Genomic DNA, 23,995 nt, shown 5'->3' on the forward strand with positions numbered 1-23,995 from the left:
GCCCCCAGGGTGAGACCAGGGTCCGCCCCCCTGCTCCTCAACGCAAGGTCCTCCTCAACGCGAGATTCTCCTCAACGCGAGGTCCCCCTCACACACCTCTTCCTTCTCTTTTCGCTCCGGCTGGACCCGGAGTGGCTCAGAGAGGGCGGGTTTCTCTCCTGCCGCCTGCAGGCTCCGCGGCCCCCCGCCCTACTCGGGCGCCGCGGGACCGCCCGGCCGTCCTCCCGCCGCCGGGAGCGCTGTGGGCCGCAGCGGGCCTGGTCGCAGACGCCGTGGCGGCCGCCGCTCGCCTGAAGGGAGCTGCTGGCTGGGCCCAGGGAGTCCCCGCCCGAGACCGCGCCGCCGCCGCCGCCTCCGCCGCCGCCATGGGTAAGGGGAGCAGGCCGAGAGCGGACGCCCGGCCCTCCGTGCTGGGCCGAGGGCTCGGCCAGGCCAGGAGGACTGGTGGTGTGAGCATGGAGGCCTCGGGGTCGGGACTGGGGTCCGAACCCGGGTTTGGGCCTGGGCGGGGGCAGCCGGGGACGCAGGGGCGCCCGCGGTCGCCATGGCAACGCGCGGCCGCCCCTCGTTCCCCTCCGCCCCCTTCCCCGTTCAGGGGCCTAATGGCAGAGGTTTGGTGGTCCGTCGGCTTACAGGGAGCGAGGACAGGGCCGGCTGGGGTGCAGCTCCCGGGTCGGGGACGGGCGATGACTTTTCAGGTTTGGGGGTGGCGGAGGGAAGCGTCTCAGGTTTGGGCTTGGGTTCCAGACGCCGAGGGCAGGAGAAGGGCAGCGATGCCTCGCAGGACCCCGGGTGAGCCCTCCGTGAGGGTGTTGGGGGCGCCCCGAGCCCTTGGGCAGCCTTGCTGGCTGGGAGGAAGGGAGGCAGGGAAGGGGTTCTACAGGCAAGATGCGGGAACCGGCCCTTGGGCGCGTGCGGGGGCCGCAGCCCGGGCGGGGCGCGGCTGGGGTGCAAACGCTCCTCTACTCGGGAGCTGCCGGTGCCCACCAGGACCTACCTTCGAGCAGTTATAAAGGCGCCCTTTGTCTGGTTGTCGCATCGTACATTACGGATTGTGATGGGCACTGTTAAGAAAAATGAGAATTGCTGCAGATTATGAAACATCGACTGGTTTCGTCCCCGAAAAAAGAGGGAGTCATACCACGATGCACATTTGAAGAAATGATGTCTTGTGTGGAGATTCTCCACTAGCTAGCTTGGTCGTAGCAGTTGTGACTGTTTGCATTTTAAGTTGCTTAGGATTCAGTGTCACGCTTCACGCCTGGCTATCTGTGACCAGAAGTAAAATACTAGATCATTGGGAACCCTGGACTTTTTGTCCAGTGAAGGAAAAACGGACATTTGGTTTACTTGGACTAGTAAATTGTCAGGGATTATAAGACAGTATACTAAGTGCTTTATTTTTTTACACTTCATTTTGGCATCTGTGTTTGCTGAAAATATTTCTGCCAGTCACAACAGTGATGAGAGTATGGGGAAGTATCTGAATTTATAAGAAAACTGAGAATAAAATTTGTGGGAAAGAAAAATTTTTGTGAATTGAAAGTATCAAGTAAAATCAGTTTTAAAAAAATGTATCTATTACCTTGATATTCAACTGGATCAGCTGTGTGGAAGGTCAGGGAACTTTAAGGTGAAACTGGACCCTGCTTTAATTTCCTCTGGGAAAATAAAGGAGTCCTGCAATACGGAGCTACAATTGCAATGAAAAGAGACAAGATAGAAAGAGGGTTAAAATGAGTGAGAGTTGAATGGCTTCTCTTGTGTCCCCCTATTTTATTTACCTGTCATGTTTGTTATGGGTGAAATTGGAATCTTAGAATTTTAACTACCTTTTATTTTATTGCCAGTTTATTCTGAACATTTTTTTGCTTTTGAATTCATCTTTGATGGTTCCTGCTGTCTGCCTTTGCATGAGACCCTTAAACATGTTGTCTGTTACTCTTATCTCCAGAGAAAGATTTAAAAAAACTCATTCTCCCTGAAGAGGTACCACAAAAGTAAAATAAATACCCTAGAATAGCCAATTTGCAGGATCTTGAGAATAATTCATAAACTTTGGCTGGAGTGAGCATTGTTCTATGGTATGCATGAGAGACATAAAAAGAAGTTAACTAGGGGTGTATGTTAGGAAGACTTACTTGTCCACCAAGGAAAAACAAACCACTGTTGGTTTTACAGGGGAAGGAAAGGGTTTGTATAGTTTACAATGTCAGTTCTTGCAAGTGATGTTGGACTCCTTTCTTGTGCTTTCAGCTACAAAAGACCCTACAGCTGTAGAGAGAGCAAACTTGTTAAACATGGCTAAACTCAGTATTAAAGGACTCATTGAATCTGCTCTAAGCTTTGGCCGCACTTTGGATTCTGATTATCCCCCCTTGCAGCAGTTCTTCGTTGTTATGGAACATTGTCTGAAACATGGTCTTAAAGGTATTGTGAGATTTTTTTTAAAAAAACCAACTATAGAACCTCCCCCCTCCCATCTTAAATATCCTTGAAAATGTAATTTTTTTTGAGGCCATAATTACTGTTACTTTAAAAATACTGGGTGGGTTGGTTTTAGGAGAAAATACCCTACTACTTTATGTTTTCTAATTGGTGGTCTTCAGAAAATCCTTAGTTGTTAGTGTTTTGTAAAAAGGGTATTTGTATACTCTTTTGTTTTAAAAAAAACTATTTATTTATTTATTTGGCTGCATCGGGTCTTAGTTGCAGCATGCCGGCTCTTTGTTGCGGTGCACAGGCTTCTCTAGTTGCGGTGAGCGGGCTCCAGAATACTCAGGCTCAGTAGTCGCGGCACGCCGGCTTAGTTGCCCTGTGGCATGTGGGATCTTAGCTCCCCGACCAGGGATTGAGCCCATGTCCCCTGTGTTGGAAGGTGGATTCTTAACCACTAGACAACCAGGGAAGTCCCTGTAGAAAGTGTATTTGATTTAAAAACGTTTTCAACATACTCTGAGCTGATTTCCATTTTCTAGGACAACTATAGAGTTATATAGAAAATTTTAAGCTTGGTGATTCTGGTATGAACTATAATTACTAGTTTGAGCTCTCTTGAACAAATACATTAAAATAGTTGATTGTTGAAATATGAACCTCCTTAGTGCATGGAAACATATCTAGAAAAATTGTCTTCTGGATTGGGTTATTGTAGAAATGTGAGTGCTCCCTGAAAATGATGATAACAGTGGATATTGTATTCATCTATACATTTCATATTGAATTATTTTTATGTGTTTGTGTTATATTACTGTTCTTTTACTTATAGTAACTACTTTGATCTCTGGTTCATATGATCAGAGCTGTGTAGAGGGCTATGTAAGAGTTGTGTACTAAAGTGACTATTAAAAAGGAAGAGAAGCTTGCTTTTATGTTGGTATACCAGAAGCCTGGGTAAGTTGGAAAGTTCTTTTTTTTAAAAAATTTTTATTGAAATATAGTTGATTTACAATATTGTGTTAGTTTCAGGTGTACAGCAAAGTGATTCAGTTTTATATATATATTATATATATGTATATTTTATATATCTATATTCTTCTTTAGATTCTTTTCCATTATAGGTTATTACAAGATATTGAGTATAGTTCCCTGTGCTATACAGTAGGTCCTTATTGGTTATCTATTTTATGTATAGTACTGTGTATATTTTAATCCCAACCTCCTAATTTATCCCCCCCCCCTTTCCCCTTTGGTAACCATAAATTTGTTTTCTATGTCTCTGAGTCTATTTCCCTTTTGTAAGTAAGTTCATTTGTATCATTTTTTTAGATTCCACATATAAGTGATATCATATGATACTTGTCTTTCTCTGACTGACTACTTCACTTAGTATGATGATCTCTAGGTCCATCCGTGTTGCTGCAAATGGTATTATTCCATTCTTTTTTATGGCAAATATTCCATTGTGTATATATACCACATCTTCTTTATCCATGCATCTGCTGATGCACACTTAGGGGGAGTTTCTGACTATGGCACATGAGAGTAAGGGTAAATGTAAAAAGCAAAAGAAGAGATTTACCTAAACATGGTTTTAATAAAATGTACTTTAAACTGAGAAGGAGCCTTGGCATTGAAATTTGAGAAACCCTATATGTGATGTTATTAATGTATTCATTTTAAAATTAAAATTTGTTTATATTTATTGAGATATAATTGACATATAACATATTAGTTTAATGGGTACAACACGATTCAATATTTTTATATATTGTGAAATGATCACCACAATAAACCTAGTTAACAGCCATTACCACACATAGTTACAAGATTTTTTTTCTTGTGATGAGAACTTTTAAGATTTACTCTTAGCAGCTTTCAAATATACAATACAATCTACAATACAATAACTGTAGTCATTATGTACATTACATCCCCAGGACTTCTTTTATAACTAGAAGTTTGTACCTTTTGACCATCTTTACTCATTTCATCCATTCCCACCCTCCAACCCTGGCAACCACCAATCTGTTCTGTGTATCTATGAGTTTGGTTTTTTTGTTTTTGTTTTTTTCAGATTCCATTTTTTCTTTAATTAGAGTTAAAATAATTTAAAAAATTATATATAATAGTGAAATATGTTCTTTTTGTACATGAATCAAACAACATAGAAGCACATGGAGCAAAAACATAATTTCCCTTCATCCCTTCCATTCATCTCTCTAAAGGAATCTTTGTCATTCTTCCAGCTCTTTTCTGTTTTTCTTTCTTTCTTTTTTTAATTGAATTATAGGTGATTTTTTCTTTTACTCTAAATAAAATCATGCTGTATTATTCTGTGACTTTCTTTTTTTCCCTATTTAAAAGAAAAAAACAAAACAATGGTATGGTTTGGAGATTTTGCCATTTACATAGAGGTCTTTATCACATTTTTTTTTTTCTTTATCACATTTTTAATGGCTGTAAAATATTTCATAGTATATGTATACCATGACTTATTTAACTACTTTCCTCTTAATGTACACTTAGGTGTTTCCAGTTCTTTATTATTAAAATTATGCTGTAAGGACATCTTTGGATATATATGTTTGTACACACATGCTATGATTTCTTTAGGATTCCTAGGAGTAGAATTATTGGGTCAAAGGATATAGGCAACTGATGTCTGTAAAGGCTTCACTGATTAATCAAACAACAGTGAATGTGTTTGTTTCCCCACATTTTTGCCTACTCTTGATAGTCTCAGTCTCTGAATACTTCTTTTAATACATCAGGAAGTCAACAGTCTTATCTCAGGCCTTTAGTTTTAATTTGCTTTTTGAAAAACTTCCTTTTAAAAAAAAAATAATAGCAGTGACATAGGTCTTTATTTTCCCCCAGCCTGCTGAAATGGAATTTGCCAAATGATGGCCACGATAGTTACATTTTAAACTCTTTTCTGAATATATTTTCCTTTACTTCCCAAAATATCATGAGGCATATCCTAACAGTCAAATGCCTATCTTGATCAACCATTATAAAGCTACGTTGTGCTGATTGATTTTTCTCCCCCAGGGAAAAATTGCCTATCTTGCTGGCTTTTGGGTGGTGCATATGATAGGCACACTGGATCTACAGGAGATCTGGTCAGTATTAGAAGGAAAAATAGTGATTTCATGGTTTTATATTACCCAAATCTCACATTCAAATAAAAGGAAAAGTAAAGTCACAGTTTTTTGTGTTTAAAAGTAAAATAACTATTTGTCCTTGGTTTATTGAATAAACTGGTAAAGATCAGCCTGCTAGGGCCACCAGTCTTATTTTTGTACTGGTAAAGAATGAGCCTATGGGACTTCCCTGGTGGTCCAGTGGTTAAGAATCGGTCTTGCAATGCAGGGGACGCCGGTTCAATCCCTGGTCGGGGAACTAAGATCCCACATGCCGCAGGGCAGCTAAGCCCATGCACTGCAACTGCTGAGCCTGCACACCACAATTAGAGAGCCCGTGTGCTCTGGAGCCCTCGCGCCACCAACTACAGAGCCTATGCGCTGCAACTACTGAGCCTGTGCGCCACAGCTATCGAGAAGCCTGCGCAAAATAAATAAATATCTATATAAAAAAAGAAAGTTTAAAAAAAAAAAAGAATGAGCTTAGTTGTTCTTCTACTTTAATTACCTACTTGCATATTTCTGATATGGAAAAATGACCAAGGTGCATATTTCTGATAGGGAGAATATCAGAATCCTGATGAAAGGCTCCTGATCAACAGGGCTGTGTAGTGATAAGAGAGGAAAGGTCTCTGAATAATTGTATGTTAAGTTAGAAATGTTGAAACTAAGTGTTTAACATGAGGTTACTGCAGTTTTGTAAGTTGAAGTTACATGCATTATATTTTCTTTTTAAAGTAAGAAAATCATTTTTGAGTTATAACAAAACTATATGGGGCCCTTTGGAACTGGTGGAGAAGCTGTACCCAGAAGCAGAGGAAATAGGAGCTAGTGTCCGGGATTTACCTGGTCTTAAGTAAGTAATCTTATTACTTGTTCTTCCCTCACTGTAGAAGTATATTTACTGTTCCTTAGAAGTACCTCACAGTCTAGTTTATTATCTTCTCGCAGCCTTATGTAGCCTTCTTGCATTCTCTTCTAATAAAATTCTGTTTATTCTTTATGGCTCAGCTCAAATTTCATTTCCTTTATGAAATTTTTCTTAGCCCCTTCAATAAGAATTAAGTGCTGTTTCTTTTATACTGCTATCATTATAGTCACTCTTATATCACTTACTTAAATTCTGAATTGTATTGCAGGAAATAGGCAAGTTCTTTTAAGATAGGATGTATCAGTTATGCATTTCTGTTTCCTGAGTATTATGCTAGTTTGCAGTAGTAGGCAGTTGTACTATTTGAAGACTGATTTAAGCTAAATCCAGGGCAAAGGCTCAGGAGATTTGAGTTCTCTGATAAGCCATTTATGTACCACAGGACTTGTGCAAATTACTTTTTTTTATTCTTAAAATTGGGATCTTGGGGCTTCCCTGGTGGCGCAGTGGTTGAGAATCTGCCTGCTAATGCAGGGGACACGGGTTCGAGCCCTGGTCTGGGAAGATCCCACATGCCACGGAGCAGCTGGGCCCGTGAGCCACAACTACTGAGCCTGCGCGTCTGGAGCCTGTGCCCCGCAACGGGAGGGGCTGCGATAGTGAAAAGGCCCGCGCACCGCGATGAAGAGCGGTCCCCGCACCGCGATGAAGAGCGGCCCCCACTTGCCGTAACTAGAGAAAGCCCTCGCACGAACCGAAGACCCAACACAGCCAAAAATAAATAAATAAATAAATAAAGTAGCTATAAAATTAAAAAAAAAAAAAAAAAAAAAAAAAAAATTGGGATCTATATTGTCATCTGCCTGTTTGACTAGATGAAGGTGCAGCCGGCCCTCAATATCTGTGGGTTTTGCATCTGCAGATACAACCAACTTTGGATCAAAAATATTCAAAAAAATTTTTTTCAGGTTTCAAAAAGCAAAACTTGAATTTGCCACACCCTGGCAGCTATTTACATAGTATTTACTTTGTATTAGGTATTATAAGTCATCTAGAGATGATTTAAAGTATATGGGAGGATGCACATAGGTTATATGCAAAATACTATGCCATTTTATATAAGGGACTTGAGTATCCATGGATTTTGGTATCTGAGGGGGTCCTGGAACCAATCCCCCACAAATACTGAGGAAAAACTGTATACGAAATGTCCTAAAAGCTTTATGTTCTAGCTAGTGACTCATGAGTGTTGAAAATTTTTTGCAGGTTTTTTGCTGTTAAGGCTAAGGTCTTATGTTCTTCAGGGTGTGATTAAGATGGAAGAGCTTACTTTAGTTTATCTTAATTCTTGTGAATGAGATAACTTTTTTTTTTATGCTTACCATTTTTTGTCAGATTATCAGTTTGCTTTCTCTTAGCTTTACAATTTAGGGCTTTATATGTTATAGGGAATATGGTAGTGTTTTCTGTTATCACAACATCCAAATGTTTGCAAGTTGTACTTAATTGAGTGATAAAAGTAAATAGCTACTATTCATTGAGTACTGTATCAGGGTAACAGGATAATTGTTTTACATGAATTATCTCATTTAGCGCTTAAATCAACCTTAGGGTAGAGATTATTATCATGATAATTGTATAGATGTGAAAAGTAAAGATCAAAGAAGTTACAGTTAATAAATGGCAGAGCCAGGATTTAAACCCAGTTTTTAGAATTAAATAGCAAGTGATGTTCACACTTCATATTTCTTATAATGGTATATAAGGTGTAGCAATTTTTAACAAAGAGAGGAAAAGGGGAATTTAACTCTCAAAAAGAAAAATATAAGATTTGGTTTCATTTTAATATGAAAATACATGTTCATATTGTTTTTAAAAAGCCAAACTCTACAAAAGTAAAAAATGTTTTCTGAAAAATAGTGTTCATTAAAATGCTAAGCCCGAGGTGGGTGGGTGATAAAAATAAATAAATAAAATAAAATAAAATAAAATAAAATGCTAAGCCATAAGAAATTTGTTAGCTGTTTGAAGTGAAGATTAAGTTTCCTCCCACATTACCTGACAAAATGTTCTCTGCATAAGAAAACATAAAAGTGTGAATGATATATTTCTCTTTAAAAAAGTCATACATATTCTGTAAAACTTGGTTTTATTTTTACTAAATGATAAGAATTGGGATAAGAGAGATATGAGATTAAATTTTTTTTAGCAAGAGAACAAATCCACACTTTTATTTATTTACTTTTCAATAAGTTTAAATCCTTGAGGGGTATAGCATCACACAGATTCTGTGTCCAATGACCTTAGCAGGAAGGTTGCTTCAGAATTTGGTGCAAACCATGCCACTGTTACCATGAGCACAGGTCACCTTTCCCCAGATGGCTGGTTTCGTTCAGTTTGCCACAAGGAGTTACTGTGTTGTTTTTTGCTTTGTCCACATCAGCGCATCTCTTGCCTAGATAGAATTAGTTTTCATCTTGAGCACAAACACCTTCCGGTTTTTTTTTACATCTTTATTAGAGTATAAATGCTTTACAATGTTGTGTTAGTTTCTGCTGTACAACAAAGTGAATCAGCTATATGTATACATATATCCACATATCCCCTCCCTCTTGAGCTTCCCTCTCACCCTCCCTATCCCACCCCTCTAGGTGGTCACAAAGCATCGAGCTGATCTCCCTGTGCTATGCAGCAGCTTCCCACTAGCCATCCATTTTACATTTGGTAGTGTATATATGTCAGTGGTACTCTCTCACTTTGTCCCAGCTTCCCCTTCCCCTCCGTGCCCTCAAGTCTGTTCTCTACATTTGCATCTTTATTCCTGCCCTGCCACTAGGTTCATCCGTACTGCTTTTTAAAATTCCATATACATGCGTTAGCATACGGTGTTTGGTTTTCTCTTTCTGACTTACTTCACTCTGTATGACAAATTCTAGGTCCATCCACCTCACTACAAAAACTCAATTTCGTTCCTTTTTATGGCTGAGTAATATTCCATTGTATATATGTGCCACATCTTCTTTATCCATTCGTCTGTTGATGGACATTTAGGTTGCTTCCATGTCCTGGCTATTGTAAATAGTGCTGCAGTGAACATTGTGGTACCTGACTCTTTTTTTTTTTTTAATTAATTTATTTTATTTTATTTGTTTATTTTTTTTTATTTATGGCTGTGTTGGGTCTTCGTTTCTGTGCAAGGGCTTTCTCCAGTTGCGGCAAGCAGGGGCCACTCTTCATCGTGGTGCGCAGGCCTCTCACTATCGCAGCCTCTCTTGTTGCGGAGCACAGGCTCCAGATGCGCAGGCTCAGTAATTGTGGCTCACGGGCCTAGTTGCTCCATGGCATGTGGGATCTTCCCAGACCAGGGCTCGAACCCGTGTCCCCTGCATTGGCAGGCAGATTCTCAACCACTGCGCCAACAGGGAAGCCCCCCTGACTCTTTTTGAATTATGGTTTGCTCAGGGTATATGCCCATTAGTGGGATTGCTGGGTCATATGGTAGTTCTATGTTTATTTTTTTAAGGAACCTCCATACTGTTTTCCATAGTGGCTGTATCAATTTACATTCCCACCAACAGTGCAGGAGGGTTCCCTTTTCTCCACACCCTCTCCAGCATTTATTGTTTGTAGACTTTTTGATGATGGCCATTCTGACCGGTGTGAGGTAATACCTCATTGTGGTTTTGATTTGCATTTCTCTCATGATTAGTGATGTTGAGCATCTTTTCATGTATTTGCTGGCCATCTGTATATATTCTTTGGAGAAATGTCTATTTAGGTCTTCTGCCCATTTTTGGATTGGGTTGTTTGTTTTTTGTGATATTGAGCTGTGTGAGCTGCTTGTATATTTTGGAGATTAATCCTTTGTCAGTTTCTTCATTTGCAAACATTTTCTCCCATTCTGAGGGTTGTCTTTTCATCTTGTTTATGGTTTCCTTTGCTGTGCAAAAGCTTTTAAGTTTCATTAGGTCCCATTTGTTTATTTTTGTTTTTATTTCCCTTACTCTAGGAGGTGGGTCAAAAAGGATCTTGCTGTGATGTATGTCATAGAGTGTTCTGCCTATGTTTTCCTCTAAGAGTTTTATAGTGTCTGGCCTTACATTTAGTTCTTTAATCCATTTTAAGTTTATTTTTGCGTATGGTGTTAATGGTGTGTTCTAATTTCATTCTTTTACATGTATCTATCCGTTTTTCCCAGCACCACTTATTGAAGAGGCTGTCCTTTCTCCATTGTATATTCTTGCCTCCTTTATCAAAGATAAGGTGACCATATGTGCGTGGGTTTATCTCTGGACTTTCTATCCTATTCCATTGATCTATATTTCTGTTTTTGTGCCAGTACCATGCTGTCTTGATTACTGTAGCTTTGTAGTATAGTCTGAAGTCAGGGAGCTTGATTCCTCCAGCTCCATTTTTCTTTCTCAAGATTGCTTTGGCCAGTCGGGGTCTTTTGTGTTTCCATACAAGTTGTAAAATTTTTTGTTCTAGTTCTGTGAAAAATGCCATTGGTAATTTGATAGGGATTGCATTGAACCTGTAGATTGCTTTGGGTAGTATAGTCATTTTCACAATATTGATTCTTCCAATCTAGCAGAATGGTATATCTCTCCATCTGTTTATGTTATCTTTGATTTCTTTCATCAGTGTTTTATAGTTTTCTGAGTACAGGTCTTTTGCCTCCTTAGGTAGGTTTATTCCTAGGCATTTTATTCTTTTATTGTTTCCTTAGTTTCTCTTTCTGATCTTTCATTGTTAACCATAAGATCATCTCGATAGATGCAGAAAAAGCTTTTGACAGAATTCAACACCGATTTATGATAAAAACTCTCCAGAAAGTGGGCATAGAGGGAACCTACCTCAACATAATAAAAACCATATATGACAAACCCACAGTAAACATCATTCTCAATGGTGAAAAACTGAAAGCATTTCCTCTAAGATCAGTAATAAGACAAGGATGTCCACTCTCACCACTATTATTCAACATAGTATTGGAAGTCCTAGCCATGGCAATCAGAGAAGAAAAAGAAATAAAAGGAATACAAATTGGAAAAGAAGAAGTAAAACGGTCACTGTTTGCCGATGACATGATACTATACATAGAAAATCCTAAAGATGCCACCAGAAAACTACTAGAACTAATCAACGTATTTGGTAAGGTTGCAGGATACCTTCAGTTTTAAGAAGAGCTGTGTGCTCCCTCTGTCCCAGAGACACTGCTTATAGCCAGCAAAATGGCCTGGTCCACAGCCTTTCAGACAAATTCGTTTTAAAAGTTCTGTTCCCATCAGGCCTCCACATTAAAGAGGAGATTTAATGTTTTAAACGACAACTGGATAAAAGAAACATTTGAAAAATAGCAAGCAGTGATTCTTTCTAATTAATTAGCATCTAGATACCTTCTTAGCTTTGTCATGATTTTTAAAATTCAGATATAATATCAGTTATTTTTTGAGAGCATTATATTGCCTTTATTGATGCATTTTGTAGAATCATATTTAGAGGGCTAAGCCTAGTCTGATAAAAAATTTCTTGTGGAAATATCCTCACTATTTAGAGAGTCATTTTTTCCAAGGCATAAAATGATACCTAGGTGTCCTGTAGGTGCAGATTTATCTTAGAGACTTAAAAAGCTCCCAGGGATTGGTTTGCATGCTCAAAGAGCTGACTTGAAGCTCTGGAAACTAAGATAAAACCATGATAAGTTGCCTTTTTTCTTTATCAATGTGTACTTCAACAAAGGTAGAAGATGTAGTCTATAATCTTTGCGCTGGGGCTCTTTTCTGACTGTTGGGTTTTGCTTTTCAGGACCCCCCTGGGTCGTGCAAGAGCGTGGCTTCGATTAGCCCTCATGCAAAAAAAAATGGCTGACTACCTGCGTTGCTTAATTATTCAAAGGGATCTCTTGAGGTATTACCATTAAATCATGTTCATTTTCATTTTTTATTTCATTTATATACTGTTTCCCAAAAAGAATTGAAGATATAGTATGAAAGGATATGTAAAATACATTACGATGGCATAAAATAAAAGGAGGAGCAAAATGAGATAGAAAAGCATGGTGGGGACATAACGTGGATCAAGAACTAGCCTAAAAAATGAATACTGTAAGATTTTTATTGGCTGACAAGGTGGAAATTTATATGTCATATTTCTAAGTTTTAATTTTTTCCTAAATTACAGTTAATTCTATGAATAAAAATTTGTATTGGAATTTGGGGCTTTAATTCAGGAGGTTTCTTTTTAGATCTCGAATGTCCAAACTACTGCTTTGACTGTATTGTGGGCGCTTTTTAAACTGTCAGTTTAAATTGAAGGCCAAATGTTTAAGACTTTCAAAGCAAGGATATCAGTTCTCAAAGGGAGTGGGCCCATGGCAGCCCTTCTATTCGCCCTTGTTCTCTTAGAGTGCCTCTGTGATATTTTGGAGAATCTGGTCTTTTTTTTTTTTTAATGTTTTCTTTTTTAAAATTTATTTATTTATTTTTATTTTTAGCTCCATCGGGTCTTTGTTGTGGAATGCGGGATCTTTTTTGTTGTGGTGCTTAGGCTCTTTGTTGCAACGCATGGGCTTCTCTCTAGTTGTGGCGTGTGGGTTTTCTCTCTGTAGTTATGGCGTGTGAGCTCCAGAGCATGTGGGCTCTGTAGTTGTGGTGTGCAGGCTCCAGAGCGCGTGGGCTCTGTAGTTTGCAGCATGCGGGCTCTGTAATTGAGGCACATGGGCTTAGTAGTTGTGGCCTGTGGGCTTAGTTGCCCCTCGGCACGTGGGATCTTAGTTCCGCGACCAGGGATCAAACCCTCATCCCCTGCACTGAAAGGCGGATTCTTTACCACTGGACCACCAGGGAAGTCCGTGGTCGTTTTTTATTTTACTTGTGACTCCAGTTGTACATCTTGGTTTTCCCATTTGTTAAATGAGAATGACCATGCTTTAAATACCTTCAATTTCTCAACGATATTCTTCTGAAGGTTAATTAAGGTGATTAAGTAATATACATGGGACTTCTTGAAGAAGGCATGAGACAGTGATAAATAGTTTTCTGAGTGTTAGTTGTCAAGTCTTAGTTTTTAGGCTGTCCTATTTCTTTCACAAGTCTCTTGTTTGAACATTTTTTGGGATCTAGATATCCAAAAATATCTTTAATGCTTATCTATTAAGAGCACTTGCAGTAGATATACCAAATGCATTGACTTGAAAATGGACTTGAAATGTTTCTTATGTTCGTTTACCCACATTAGCCTTTATCCTAAGCGTCTTAATAAATCCTGGGATGAAAATTCAACTGTACTAAAAAGTATCGTAATCAGATCAGCAGCAGTCACTGTATCTTTTGAGAGTCACAAACATTCCAGGCCTCAATGATGCCCCCTTTTTTTTTTTTTTTAAATCTCTGTTTGCTTCTCTTTTCTGTCTCTCAAAACTCCTTTTCCTCTTTAATCTCCTTCAGTCTGTTTCTTTTACGTTTTCTTTATAGACATTTAAATCTCAAAAATTTTAAGTTATTTGCATATAGAAAGGTTAATTTCAACCAATATAAACTAATTTATATTGGTTCCATGCTTGTAATAAGGTATTGAGATTTTAAAATTTAGTTTTCGAAATAAATTTGTAATTTAAGATTTTTATTATTTTAATTTTCACAGTGAATTCTATGAGTATCATGCACTAATGATGGAAGAAGAAGGAGCAGTAATTGTTGGGCTGCTGGTTGGCCTGAATGTGATAGACGCTAATCTGTGTGTAAAGGGAGAGGATTTAGACTCACAAGTAAGTGAGAATGATTAGTGCCAAATGCAGAGTGTTTTCAGTTTGTACTGTTCCTCTTTGATCCAGGTATTACTCTAAGTTATAAACAGTGCTGTTAAACACTAGAGAAAAATTAGGGATGAAAGTCAGTTGTATGTTAAAGGTACTTCTAGAATTTCCACCCTCTAAATAAGAATAACTTTATTTACTTTAGGTTGGAGTGATTGATTTTTCCATGTATTTAAAGAATGAAGAAGATATTGGAAATAAAGAAAGGTATGATTTTCATAAGTTATTTCACATGTTGTATTTTATATGTAGCTCTTTACAAATCAGTATGAGGTCCATCTATTTGCAATGTGGTTTTTATTTCCTTTTATTCTGTGTAGTTCCTGCTTTGTTTTGTTTTCACTTCCATTTACAAGGGTTACAAAGCAAAAATCACTTAGAAGGAGGTTTTAATCTGAAGTATGACTTTTGGTCATACCAGTAGTTCGGAGACCCATTTTATTTTTTATTTATTTATTTTTTGGTTGTGCTGCACGGCTTATGGGATTTTAGTTCCCTGACCAGGGATCGAACCTGGGCCCTTGGCACTGAGAGTGTGGAGTCCTAACCACTGGACTGCCAGGGAATTCCCCGGAGACCCATTTTAATAGTCAGCTCTGTTTCTGTGATAAAAAGAAATGAAAGCTTATTATTCATAAGCTTACAAATGCTAATTTATTTTAAGACATAATGGCAATCATATCACAATATTAAATGTATTATATTAACATGTACACCTTAAATTTACACAATGTTATATGTCAAATATATTTCTTAAAAAAATAAATGCAGAAAAATTTAAAAACATACTAATGGTATTGTTTAATATTAGCAAGTAATTTATTTAACAAAAGTTACAGTTATTTAGTACACAGCTTGCTGCTATATGATTATAAAGATTCTTGAATTTTATTTTAAAGGCAAGATAATGTTGTTTTACCATTATGGTTTAACAACAATTTTAGATGATTTAGATCTTTTGTGTTTTCTTTTTGTTTTTGGTCACCCAGTAAATACCTTTCCAATTAGCACAAAGCTACTTTTTCCCCTCCTCTAGGAATGTTCAAATTGCTGCCATATTAGACCAGAAGAATTATGTTGAAGAATTAAATAGACAACTGAAGTAAGTATTATGGACACATGGATACTTAGTACATTTTGGATGCTGTCTTAGGGTTTTTCCCGCCCCCCCTTCAGGTCATCTTAACCCTAATTCCTTTTTTCTAAACATCTTTGAAAAGGGGTTGAGGGGTAGAGAGTGAATGGAAATTGAGAATACAGAGAATTATTGGAAATAATTGATTTTCAGCAGAAAATGAGAGTCATATTTTTAAATAGAATCTTCAGAGACATTTAAAAATAGAATTTCAGACTTATCCCTCTACCCTTGAGAAAAAAAGGCTAGATAGGGTGAAAGTTTATATCATTTTGGTGGTTCAAAAATTCATTTTTCCTACTTCAGAGGACTTCACGTGTCAGTGTGACTGTCATCTTCCATGGTGGAAGTTTTCTCCTTACAATGTCACCTGGTCATTGAAGCTGTTAGTGAATACTCTATCTGGGAAGAATTTCTGAGATCTGTGTGTAAAATAGTATAGTATAGTTCTGTCTAGTAGAAATATAATGTGAGTCACAAAGGTAATTTAAAATTTCTAGTAACCACATTAAAAAAATAAAAAACATGAAATATGAGATATTTTATATATTTTGTTGTACTGTCTTCAAAATTCAATGTGCATTTTACACTTACAGCACATTTCAATTCAGAGAAGCCACATGTGGCTTATGGCTGCCATACCAGATAGCACAGGTATAGTGAATAATATTTACTACATTGTTAGAAACAGACTGTTCTCATTAACTAAGATGAATAATTCAAAAATGGCTATCTCTGGGTGATATTATGAATAATTTTTAAATTTCTTTATACTTTTCCGTATTTTCTGAGTTTCACTCAATAAACATGCATTACAATCAGAAAATACAGTTAAACATTTTCCCATTTTAGAAAAAGAAACTAATAAGTTGTAGCTCTTGCTTTCTCTCTGAAGTTAGAGAAGAAAGATCTTTTATCAGTGTCTTTTTTTTTTTTTATCATGGAGTTTTAATAATTGGTATCATAGGAAATATATGCATATATATGTGTATTTTGTAATTTGTATTTCTGGGATTGTATATCTGAATGCAACCTTGTACTGCTTATTTATTTACTTTTAAATTTTTACTCACTATTTGGGAATAGGTAATATATTCACATGGTTCGAACTTCAAAAGGAACATAAAATGAAAAATTTCCATCCTTCCTGATCTCCAACCATCTGATTTCCCTCTTTGGGAGTAATTAATACACTAGGTTCTTGTGTATGCCTTCAGAGATACATAGGGTAGCATACTTTTTACACTAGTCTGTTCTTTACTATGTTCTTTACTATTCTTACTCAACTGTTTATCTTTAGAGTTTATTTCATTCAGTTAAGAAGAGCTTTCTCATTCCCTTTTCAATTATGTGTATTATTGAGTTACAGCAGTACTGGTACCTTACTTTTGTATGTTTTATGTATTAAATTTTCTATTGTTTGTCTCTTTAGAAAGTAGTTCTTGTACATTTAGAATATTTCAAAAGTATAGAAAACAGAAAAAATAAAACTCACTTATTATCCTTCACTTAAAGAAAACAACTGTTGAGGGTTTATTGTTTTTAAAAGTGCTTTTTGATTATTATTTTATTGATTCTCACATAAAAGTAGGGCAAATATCATTGTCTGATTTTATAGATAAGGAAACTGAAGCTCAGAAAGGTTTTACAACTTTGAAGGTGACACAATTAGAAAGTAGAAAAGCAGGGACTATAAACTTGGTCTTCCATCTCCTAGTCCTGTACTTATTATGTATCACCATCAGGATACCCTTGCGCTGTTTGTGAAAAATTCAAGTTGTTTACCTAAGAATGATTGTATTTTAAAAATGATTTAATATGAGTAGAAAAACATTTTTCTTGTTTCATCAGTTAAACTAATATGCCATTACTTATTTCTGAGGCTAGTATAAAATTTGTTGAATCTATTATAGATTTTACTGTAACGTATACAGCATATTTCATTTTATTAGAGAAAGTTTGAGATGGTAGAATCAAGCAGGCCTTGAAAAACGACTCAGTAAAATGTACAATAATGTCCAGTCTTGATCGATTTAAGTAAAAATGCACAGAACAGATTTGTTCATATACTGTAACCTGACTTTTGACTCTATCCTTGAAAGACGCGTGATTGCTTAGCTGCAGGCTGATTGGATACCTGATGCTGGGTGTCTCATATTCACATTTCCCAAACCATGGGTGACTTTGGAGGTCTTTAAGTTATTATGAAAGTGGAGAGGGCGAACAGATGGAGCTTGTGTTGAAGACCACTATTTACAAGCTTCATTAAGCCACTTAATTATAAAGTGGACATTTAAAATTCATCCTAAATCTAAAATAATTTTAAATTTAGTTTTAACAATATTTAGTAATCTTTGTGTGGAATTTTAGTTCCTAAATGTTATAAGTTAAATGTAAGAAGGACCCTAAGAAGACAGAAAAATATAATGAGCAGCATCAAATGGAATTTTAATAGAAAATTTTATTCTTTTGCTACAGATTTTATTGCTCTGTTAGTCAGATCAAGTTCTCCAACTTAATGAAATTTCCCACAATCAAAAATTCAGACAGGGCAGTTGGTGCATGTCAGTCAACATGATGAGTCCAGGAACATACTTTTTCTTGCCTTTGTGAGTCTGTGTGATTCTGAATGTGTTTTTTCTTTATTAATTTCAGCAGCACAGTCAGCAGTCTCCATTCAAGAGTTGACTCTTTAGAAAAGTCAAATACTAAGCTGATTGAAGAGGTATTGTCACCTAGCCATGGATAATTGCCTTTCATGGACCTAGTATTGGTGATCCTTTTCCATTTTAAGTATGAATGCATTAAGCGTGCACGCACACACACACACACACAAACACATTTTCATCATTATGATGGAGTACTTATAGTATAGTTGTAATTGATGATCATAAGTTCTAAAGAAACCATGTATTCTCCGGCAAATTCTTAGGTGAATCTGTGAATTGTTTGAGATACTCAACTTCTGGAAATGAGCCCCAAAGATGAAATGCATACAACTCTTCTGTAAATAAACCATGAGTCTCTTTTTTTAATCTGGATGACCTGTATCACCTATAGTTAGAAATTACCATTAAAATGATCCTGTCCCCCGTGTTCTCCTATTCAGATTACTTTTCCTTACAAGCATCACTCCATGATCATGTATGCTCTTTCTCCACCCTCCCATCTGTAAAACTCCTCCCATGTGCTCTGGTTTCCTGCATTGTTGAAGTAGGTTGTCTGGTGGTTGCAGAACCAGAAATTTATCTCAGCTCTCTTTTTTTTTTAACTTTTTAAAAAAACTTCAAAAAAAATATTTTGGCCATGCCGCACAGCTTGTGGGATCTCAGTTCCCCAGCCAGGGATGGAACCCGGGCCACAGCCGTGACAGTGCCGAATCCTAACCTCTAGGCCACCAGGGAACTCCTTCAGATCTCTTTTTAATACTATTTGTAAAGTTGCTTTTGAGATAAGTTTTTTTTTTTTTTTTAATCTATCTAACCATAGAATTATTGCTTTCCGGACTTCCTTGGTGGCTCAGTGGTTAAGAGTCTGCCTGCCATGCAGGGGACACGGGGTCAAGCCCTGGTCCGGGAAGATCCCACATGCCGCGGAGCAACTAAGCCCATGCGCCACAACTACTGAGCCTGCGCTCTAGAGCCCCTGAGCCTAGAGCCTGTCCTCCTCAGCAAGAGAAGCCACCGCAGTGAGAAGCCCGCGCACCACAACAAAGAGTAGCCCCCGCTCGCCGCAACTAGAGAAAGCCGGCGCAGCAACGAAGACCCAATGCAGCCAAAAATAAATAATAAAAATAAAATAAATAAATTTTAAAAAAAAGAATTATTGCTTTCCATTTTCAGAATTATTTAGGCTAGAGGAAGAAATCTGTTTTAGTGCTATGAACCCTACTTTACATGTTAATTAAAATTCATATTTCTTTTAGAACTGGCCTAATTTTCCCAAACCAGGAAGCACATGACTGTTTGCATGACTGCATTTTCATTTTGATAGTTTAGGACCATTTGATAGTTTGATAGATTGGGACCATTAAAGAGAGCTCCTCACTAGTTTGTGCCTCTTCTTGACCATAATAGGCGCACTGTGAAGTTCGAGTTGCATTTCTGACCAAGTGTTCATGAATTTATTTGCAAGCCAACATTGGGGAGTAGTTCCTGCTTTCCTTTCCTAGGATCCCTCTTTTCATTCTAGGCTTCAGAGCCAAGTCACTTAGTCATTCATATTTAACTCTGAAGGTGAGAGCTGTCTCGTATTTGTTATCGTCAGTTACTCAGCATGCCCAGATTTCACAAGGGTGTCCTATTTGATTATCGTGAATGTCTGTGTTACATTTTCAATAATAGCAGAACTTTCCTTATAGATGTTTTTGTCTTTACACAAGTCTTTACAGTCTTACTGTTTACCATATAATTCTTCATATGCTTACTCATGCACTTTGTACTCAGGACATTATAAATCAGATAAGCAATATGTTTCTACTAACATACGATTTGACTGGCTAACAAAAGGAAATAGAAATAAGAGTATAATTTCTTTAATTGGTATGTTGGGATAATAGGAGCACATTTTTCTTATGAAAATTTCTGTAGATGTGAGAGACATTTTACAAGTTTTCGAATTTTATTTTCTGTTGTTATAGTCATGAACATAACTTGTAAAGCAAGTATAAATAAAGATGTTTAAAATCTTTTTTTCTTGCCCCTGTTTTATTTTTAGTTAGCAATAGCAAAGAATAATATCATTAAACTCCAAGAAGAAAATCATCAATTACGAAGTGAAAATAAATTGATTTTAATGAAAACACAGCAGCACCTAGAAGTAAGTATAGATTGCAGACAGATTGTCTTGCATCAGAAATAGCCCTTTTGGGGACTTTTGCATAGACTGGATATATCTGTGCTGTATTAATTAATAGTAGTGATTATAGAATAACAAGTTTTATGTTTTCTTCCTAGGTTACCAAAGTAGATGTGGAAACTGAGCTTCAAACATATAAGCATTCTAGGCAGGGGCTAGATGAAATGTACAATGAAGCCAGAAGGCAGCTTCGAGATGAATCTCAGTTAAGACAAGTAGGTTACATTACAGTTACATTAGTAAAAATGATAATTTACCCTTAAGCACCACTTAAAATCTCTATCAGCCTTATCTTCCTTGGTGTGGGATAGCGATCTGATCCCCTTAGTCCCTTCAAATTCTTTAAACTCCCATTGTGTCAGTGTTTTTTAAACAGTGTTTTTAAACTGTGTTACAGTCTGTGTTTGTGAAGTAAGTAGATTGTGACCAGCATTACAAAAAATAGAATAGAATGATGTATTCGGATATCAATATTCAAATAGTAAAGTCATATTTAAAATTAACTTATTTTTTAACCTGTCTAAATTATGAAATACTGACAGAAAAATACAAATATGTAGCTTGATGGATTATAACATAAATACCTGTGTAGCCAATCCAGGTCAAGAAGAGAGTATTGCCAGCCTTTCCATCCCTTTTGCTCTTTGTCTTTAATGTTAGGATCCTTCTGATGTAAAATTCTTGAAGAGAAGAAATTAAAACTGTTTGTGAAATGGGATTTTTGATTTATCTTTGGCCTTTACTGATATGGACTACTTCATTTCTTTAAGGAAAATTAATACTGAGTTTATGAGGCATAAGAATACATAATTCTCTAGCCATTAAAATAGTGATAGTCAACATAATGTGGAAAATGCTTTCATTTAACAAAACGTGCATTTGAAAATATTTAGAATGTTCTTATAGGGCCTAGTTGATTCCCTTTAGTGGGGCTTATAACTCAAAAGGAGTAGTCTGCATAATAAATGGTAACTCTTTCTTGTTGTCATTAACTGTTGTGTATCTGACTTTGACATCCTGAAGCAGTGTGTGAATTGAGGCTGTATTGAATTGCAGGATGTGGAGAATGAGCTGGCGGTACAAGTTAGTATGAAACATGAGATTGAACTTGCCATGAAGTTGTTAGAGAAAGATATCCATGAGAAACAAGATACTCTGATAGGCCTTCGACAACAGCTAGAGGAAGTTAAAGCAATTAACATAGAGATGTATCAAAAGCTGCAGGTAAGGAATGTTCTTAAATTCTTGGAACTTCTTGTTATATAAATTGAAAATGAGGGACTTCCCTGGTGGTCCAGTAGCAAAGAATCCACCTTCCAATGCAGGAGATGCAGTTCCCTCCCTGGTTGGGGAACTAGGTTCCCACATGCAGTGGGGCAGCTAAGCCCTCGCGCCACAAATACTTAACGCACCTCAACTAAAGAGCCTGTGTGCCGCAAACTGCAGAGCCCATCCACCCTGGAGCCTGCGCGTCACAACTAGAGAAGAGAAAACCTGTACCCCACAACTAGAGAGAAGCCCACGCGCTGCAACGAAAGATCCCGCGTGCCGCAATGAAAGATCCCGTGTGCCACAACGAAAGATCCCATGTGCCACAACTAAGACCTGATGCAGACAAAAAAAATAAATAAAGATAAATAAATAAATTGAAAATGAATGTTTGTATGAAAGATTCGGTTTTTAAGAGATGAGCCCATTTTAATTGTGCCATGTCGGTAGTAAAAACCAGTGACATTTTTCCTAAATGGAAGCTGAAGAAATGTAGCAATGTCAAAGAACAAACAAAAAAATTACCTATCTGAGTTTGTTTCTTTTTTTTTTTTTTTTAAATTTTATTTATTAATTTTATTTATTTATGGCTGTGTTGGTCCTCGTTTCTGTGCGAGGGCTTTCTCCAGTTGTGGCAAGCGGGGGCCACTCTTCATCGCGGTGCGTGGGCCTCTCACTATCGTGGCCTCTCTTGTTGCGGGGCACAGGCTCCAGACGCGCAGGCTCAGTAATTGTGGCTCACGGGCCTAGCCGCTCTGCGGCATGTGGGATCTTCCCAGACCAGGGCTCGAACCCGTGTTCCCTGCATTAGCAGGCAGATTCTCAACCACTGCGCCACCAGGGAAGCCCCTGAGTTTGTTTCTTAATGCTGACAGATTAACAGATGAAGCGTAAATCTTTTGGGAAAATTCAGTCAAAATGTGCAAGACATTTTTGTAAACTTCTTTACACAGTATAGTCCTAAGAGATTTAATTTTGATTGAAATGCTTTACTATAATTGTTACAAATTGTCTAATAAAGTGACATTGCTGTTAAGTAGACTTGTTGCCAAAAGCCCTTTACAATTTAATTTGAAAAAATAGCATATTTTACATGAGTTTATTCTGTCATCTTCTGAAAATATTGAAGGCTGAGGTTTTTTTTTCCTTTATTACTTTTTTTTTTTTTTGACCTTGCTGCACAGCTTGTGGGAGCTTAGTTTCCCAACCAGGGATTGAACCAGCGCCCTCGGCAGTGAAAGCTCAGAGTCTTAACCACTGGACCACCAGGGAATTTTCCTTTTATTACATTTTAAATGAAGACTAGTTGTAGTAGTACTGCTTTATATCTAGGAGTATTTTATTTTATTTTATTTTAAATTTACTTTTTATTAGAGTATAGTTGATTTACAATGTTGTGTTAATTTCTGCTGTATAGCAAAGTGACTCAGTTATACACACATATACATTCTTTTTTATATTTTTTTCCATTATGGTTTATTCCAGGATATTGAACATAGTTCCCTGTGCTATACAGTAGGACCTTGTTGTTTATCCATTCTATATGTAATATGTTGCATCTACTAACCCCAAACTCCCAGTCTATCCCTCCCCCACTCCCCCTCCCTCCTCGGCAACAACAGGTCTGTTCTCTGTATGTGAGTCTGTTTCTGTTTCGTAGTTAGTTTCATTTGTGCTATATTTTAGATTCCACATATAAGAGATATCATATGGTATTTGTCTTTCTCTTTCTGGCTTACTTCACTTAGTATGATAATCTCTGGTTGCAGCCATGTTGCTGCAAATGGCATTATTTCTTTCTTTTTTATGGCTGAGTAGTATTCCATTGTATATATGTACCACATATTCCTTATCCATTCATCTGTTGATGGACATTTAGGTTGTTTCCATGTCTTGGCTATTGTGAATAGTGCTGCTATGAACATAGGGGTGCATCTAGGAGTATTTTAATCTACAAATAAACTCTGCTCATTTCAAAGTAACAATCCCATAGCAAAATGGTATACAAAGCTTATAGATATTCAGGTTTAAAAATCAAAACCACTGTAGCTTTTATGTTTTTCTAAATAGGGTTCTGAAGCTGATTTGAAAGAAAAAAATGAAATAACTGCCCGACTAGAAGAAAAAACCAATAAAATTACTGCAGCCATGAGGCAGCTGGAACAAAGGTACAGCATTTCCAGTCTTAGTTTCTTTTTTCCTTTCTTTACCCCCCTTTTCTTTATTCAACTCTGACACCTGCCACAAAGACCATTAGGAAAATTTAGATTAGGAATTTTTTTTAAAGCCCAGCAGAATTTTGCCTTTTTTGTTTCGGTTGTTGCATGGAATCAAGTTGCTTTATATTAGCCTGATTCATTTGAACTTGCCATTTTGTAGATTTTTTAGAAAGGCCTAATATCGGCAGTTTCATTTGGTTCAATGTATTACATAAAACAAATACACAAACAAAAGCCTCGAAA

At 37.3% G+C, this 23,995-nt stretch overlaps 1 protein-coding gene across 11 annotated transcripts in view; it reads left to right on the plus strand.

Moving 5' to 3' along the window:
• Window positions 1-211: 211 nt before the first annotated feature.
• Window positions 212-23,995, plus strand: part of RUFY2 (RUN and FYVE domain containing 2) — a 50,867-nt gene continuing 27,083 nt past the window's right edge. For 4 of the 11 annotated variants that reach the window (XR_005016871.1, XM_036829183.1, XM_036829192.1 and 1 more), the window contains exons 1-12: window positions 672-792; window positions 2,257-2,430; window positions 6,324-6,441; window positions 12,265-12,366; window positions 14,101-14,224; window positions 14,418-14,479; window positions 15,309-15,374; window positions 18,063-18,132; window positions 20,124-20,225; window positions 20,363-20,479; window positions 21,321-21,488; window positions 23,604-23,701. Coding sequence is in view for 10 of the 11 variants with exons in the window: in XM_036829183.1 (XP_036685078.1) it covers window positions 687-792; window positions 2,257-2,430; window positions 6,324-6,441; window positions 12,265-12,366; window positions 14,101-14,224; window positions 14,418-14,479; window positions 15,309-15,374; window positions 18,063-18,132; window positions 20,124-20,225; window positions 20,363-20,479; window positions 21,321-21,488; window positions 23,604-23,701 (1,307 nt within the window). In the remaining variant the exon portion in view is untranslated. Of the gene's footprint in view, window positions 450-671; window positions 793-2,256; window positions 2,431-5,493; window positions 5,565-6,323; window positions 6,442-12,264; window positions 12,367-14,100; window positions 14,225-14,417; window positions 14,480-15,308; window positions 15,375-18,062; window positions 18,133-20,123; window positions 20,226-20,362; window positions 20,480-21,320; window positions 21,489-23,603; window positions 23,702-23,995 lie in introns of those variants that run through there. The other 7 variants (XM_036829185.1, XM_036829193.1, XM_036829190.1 and 4 more) reach the window with 6 other exon arrangements.

The sequence above is a fragment of the Balaenoptera musculus genome, chromosome 16, assembly GCF_009873245.2.
Source record: "Balaenoptera musculus isolate JJ_BM4_2016_0621 chromosome 16, mBalMus1.pri.v3, whole genome shotgun sequence".
Classification (NCBI taxonomy): domain Eukaryota; kingdom Metazoa; phylum Chordata; class Mammalia; order Artiodactyla; family Balaenopteridae; genus Balaenoptera; species Balaenoptera musculus.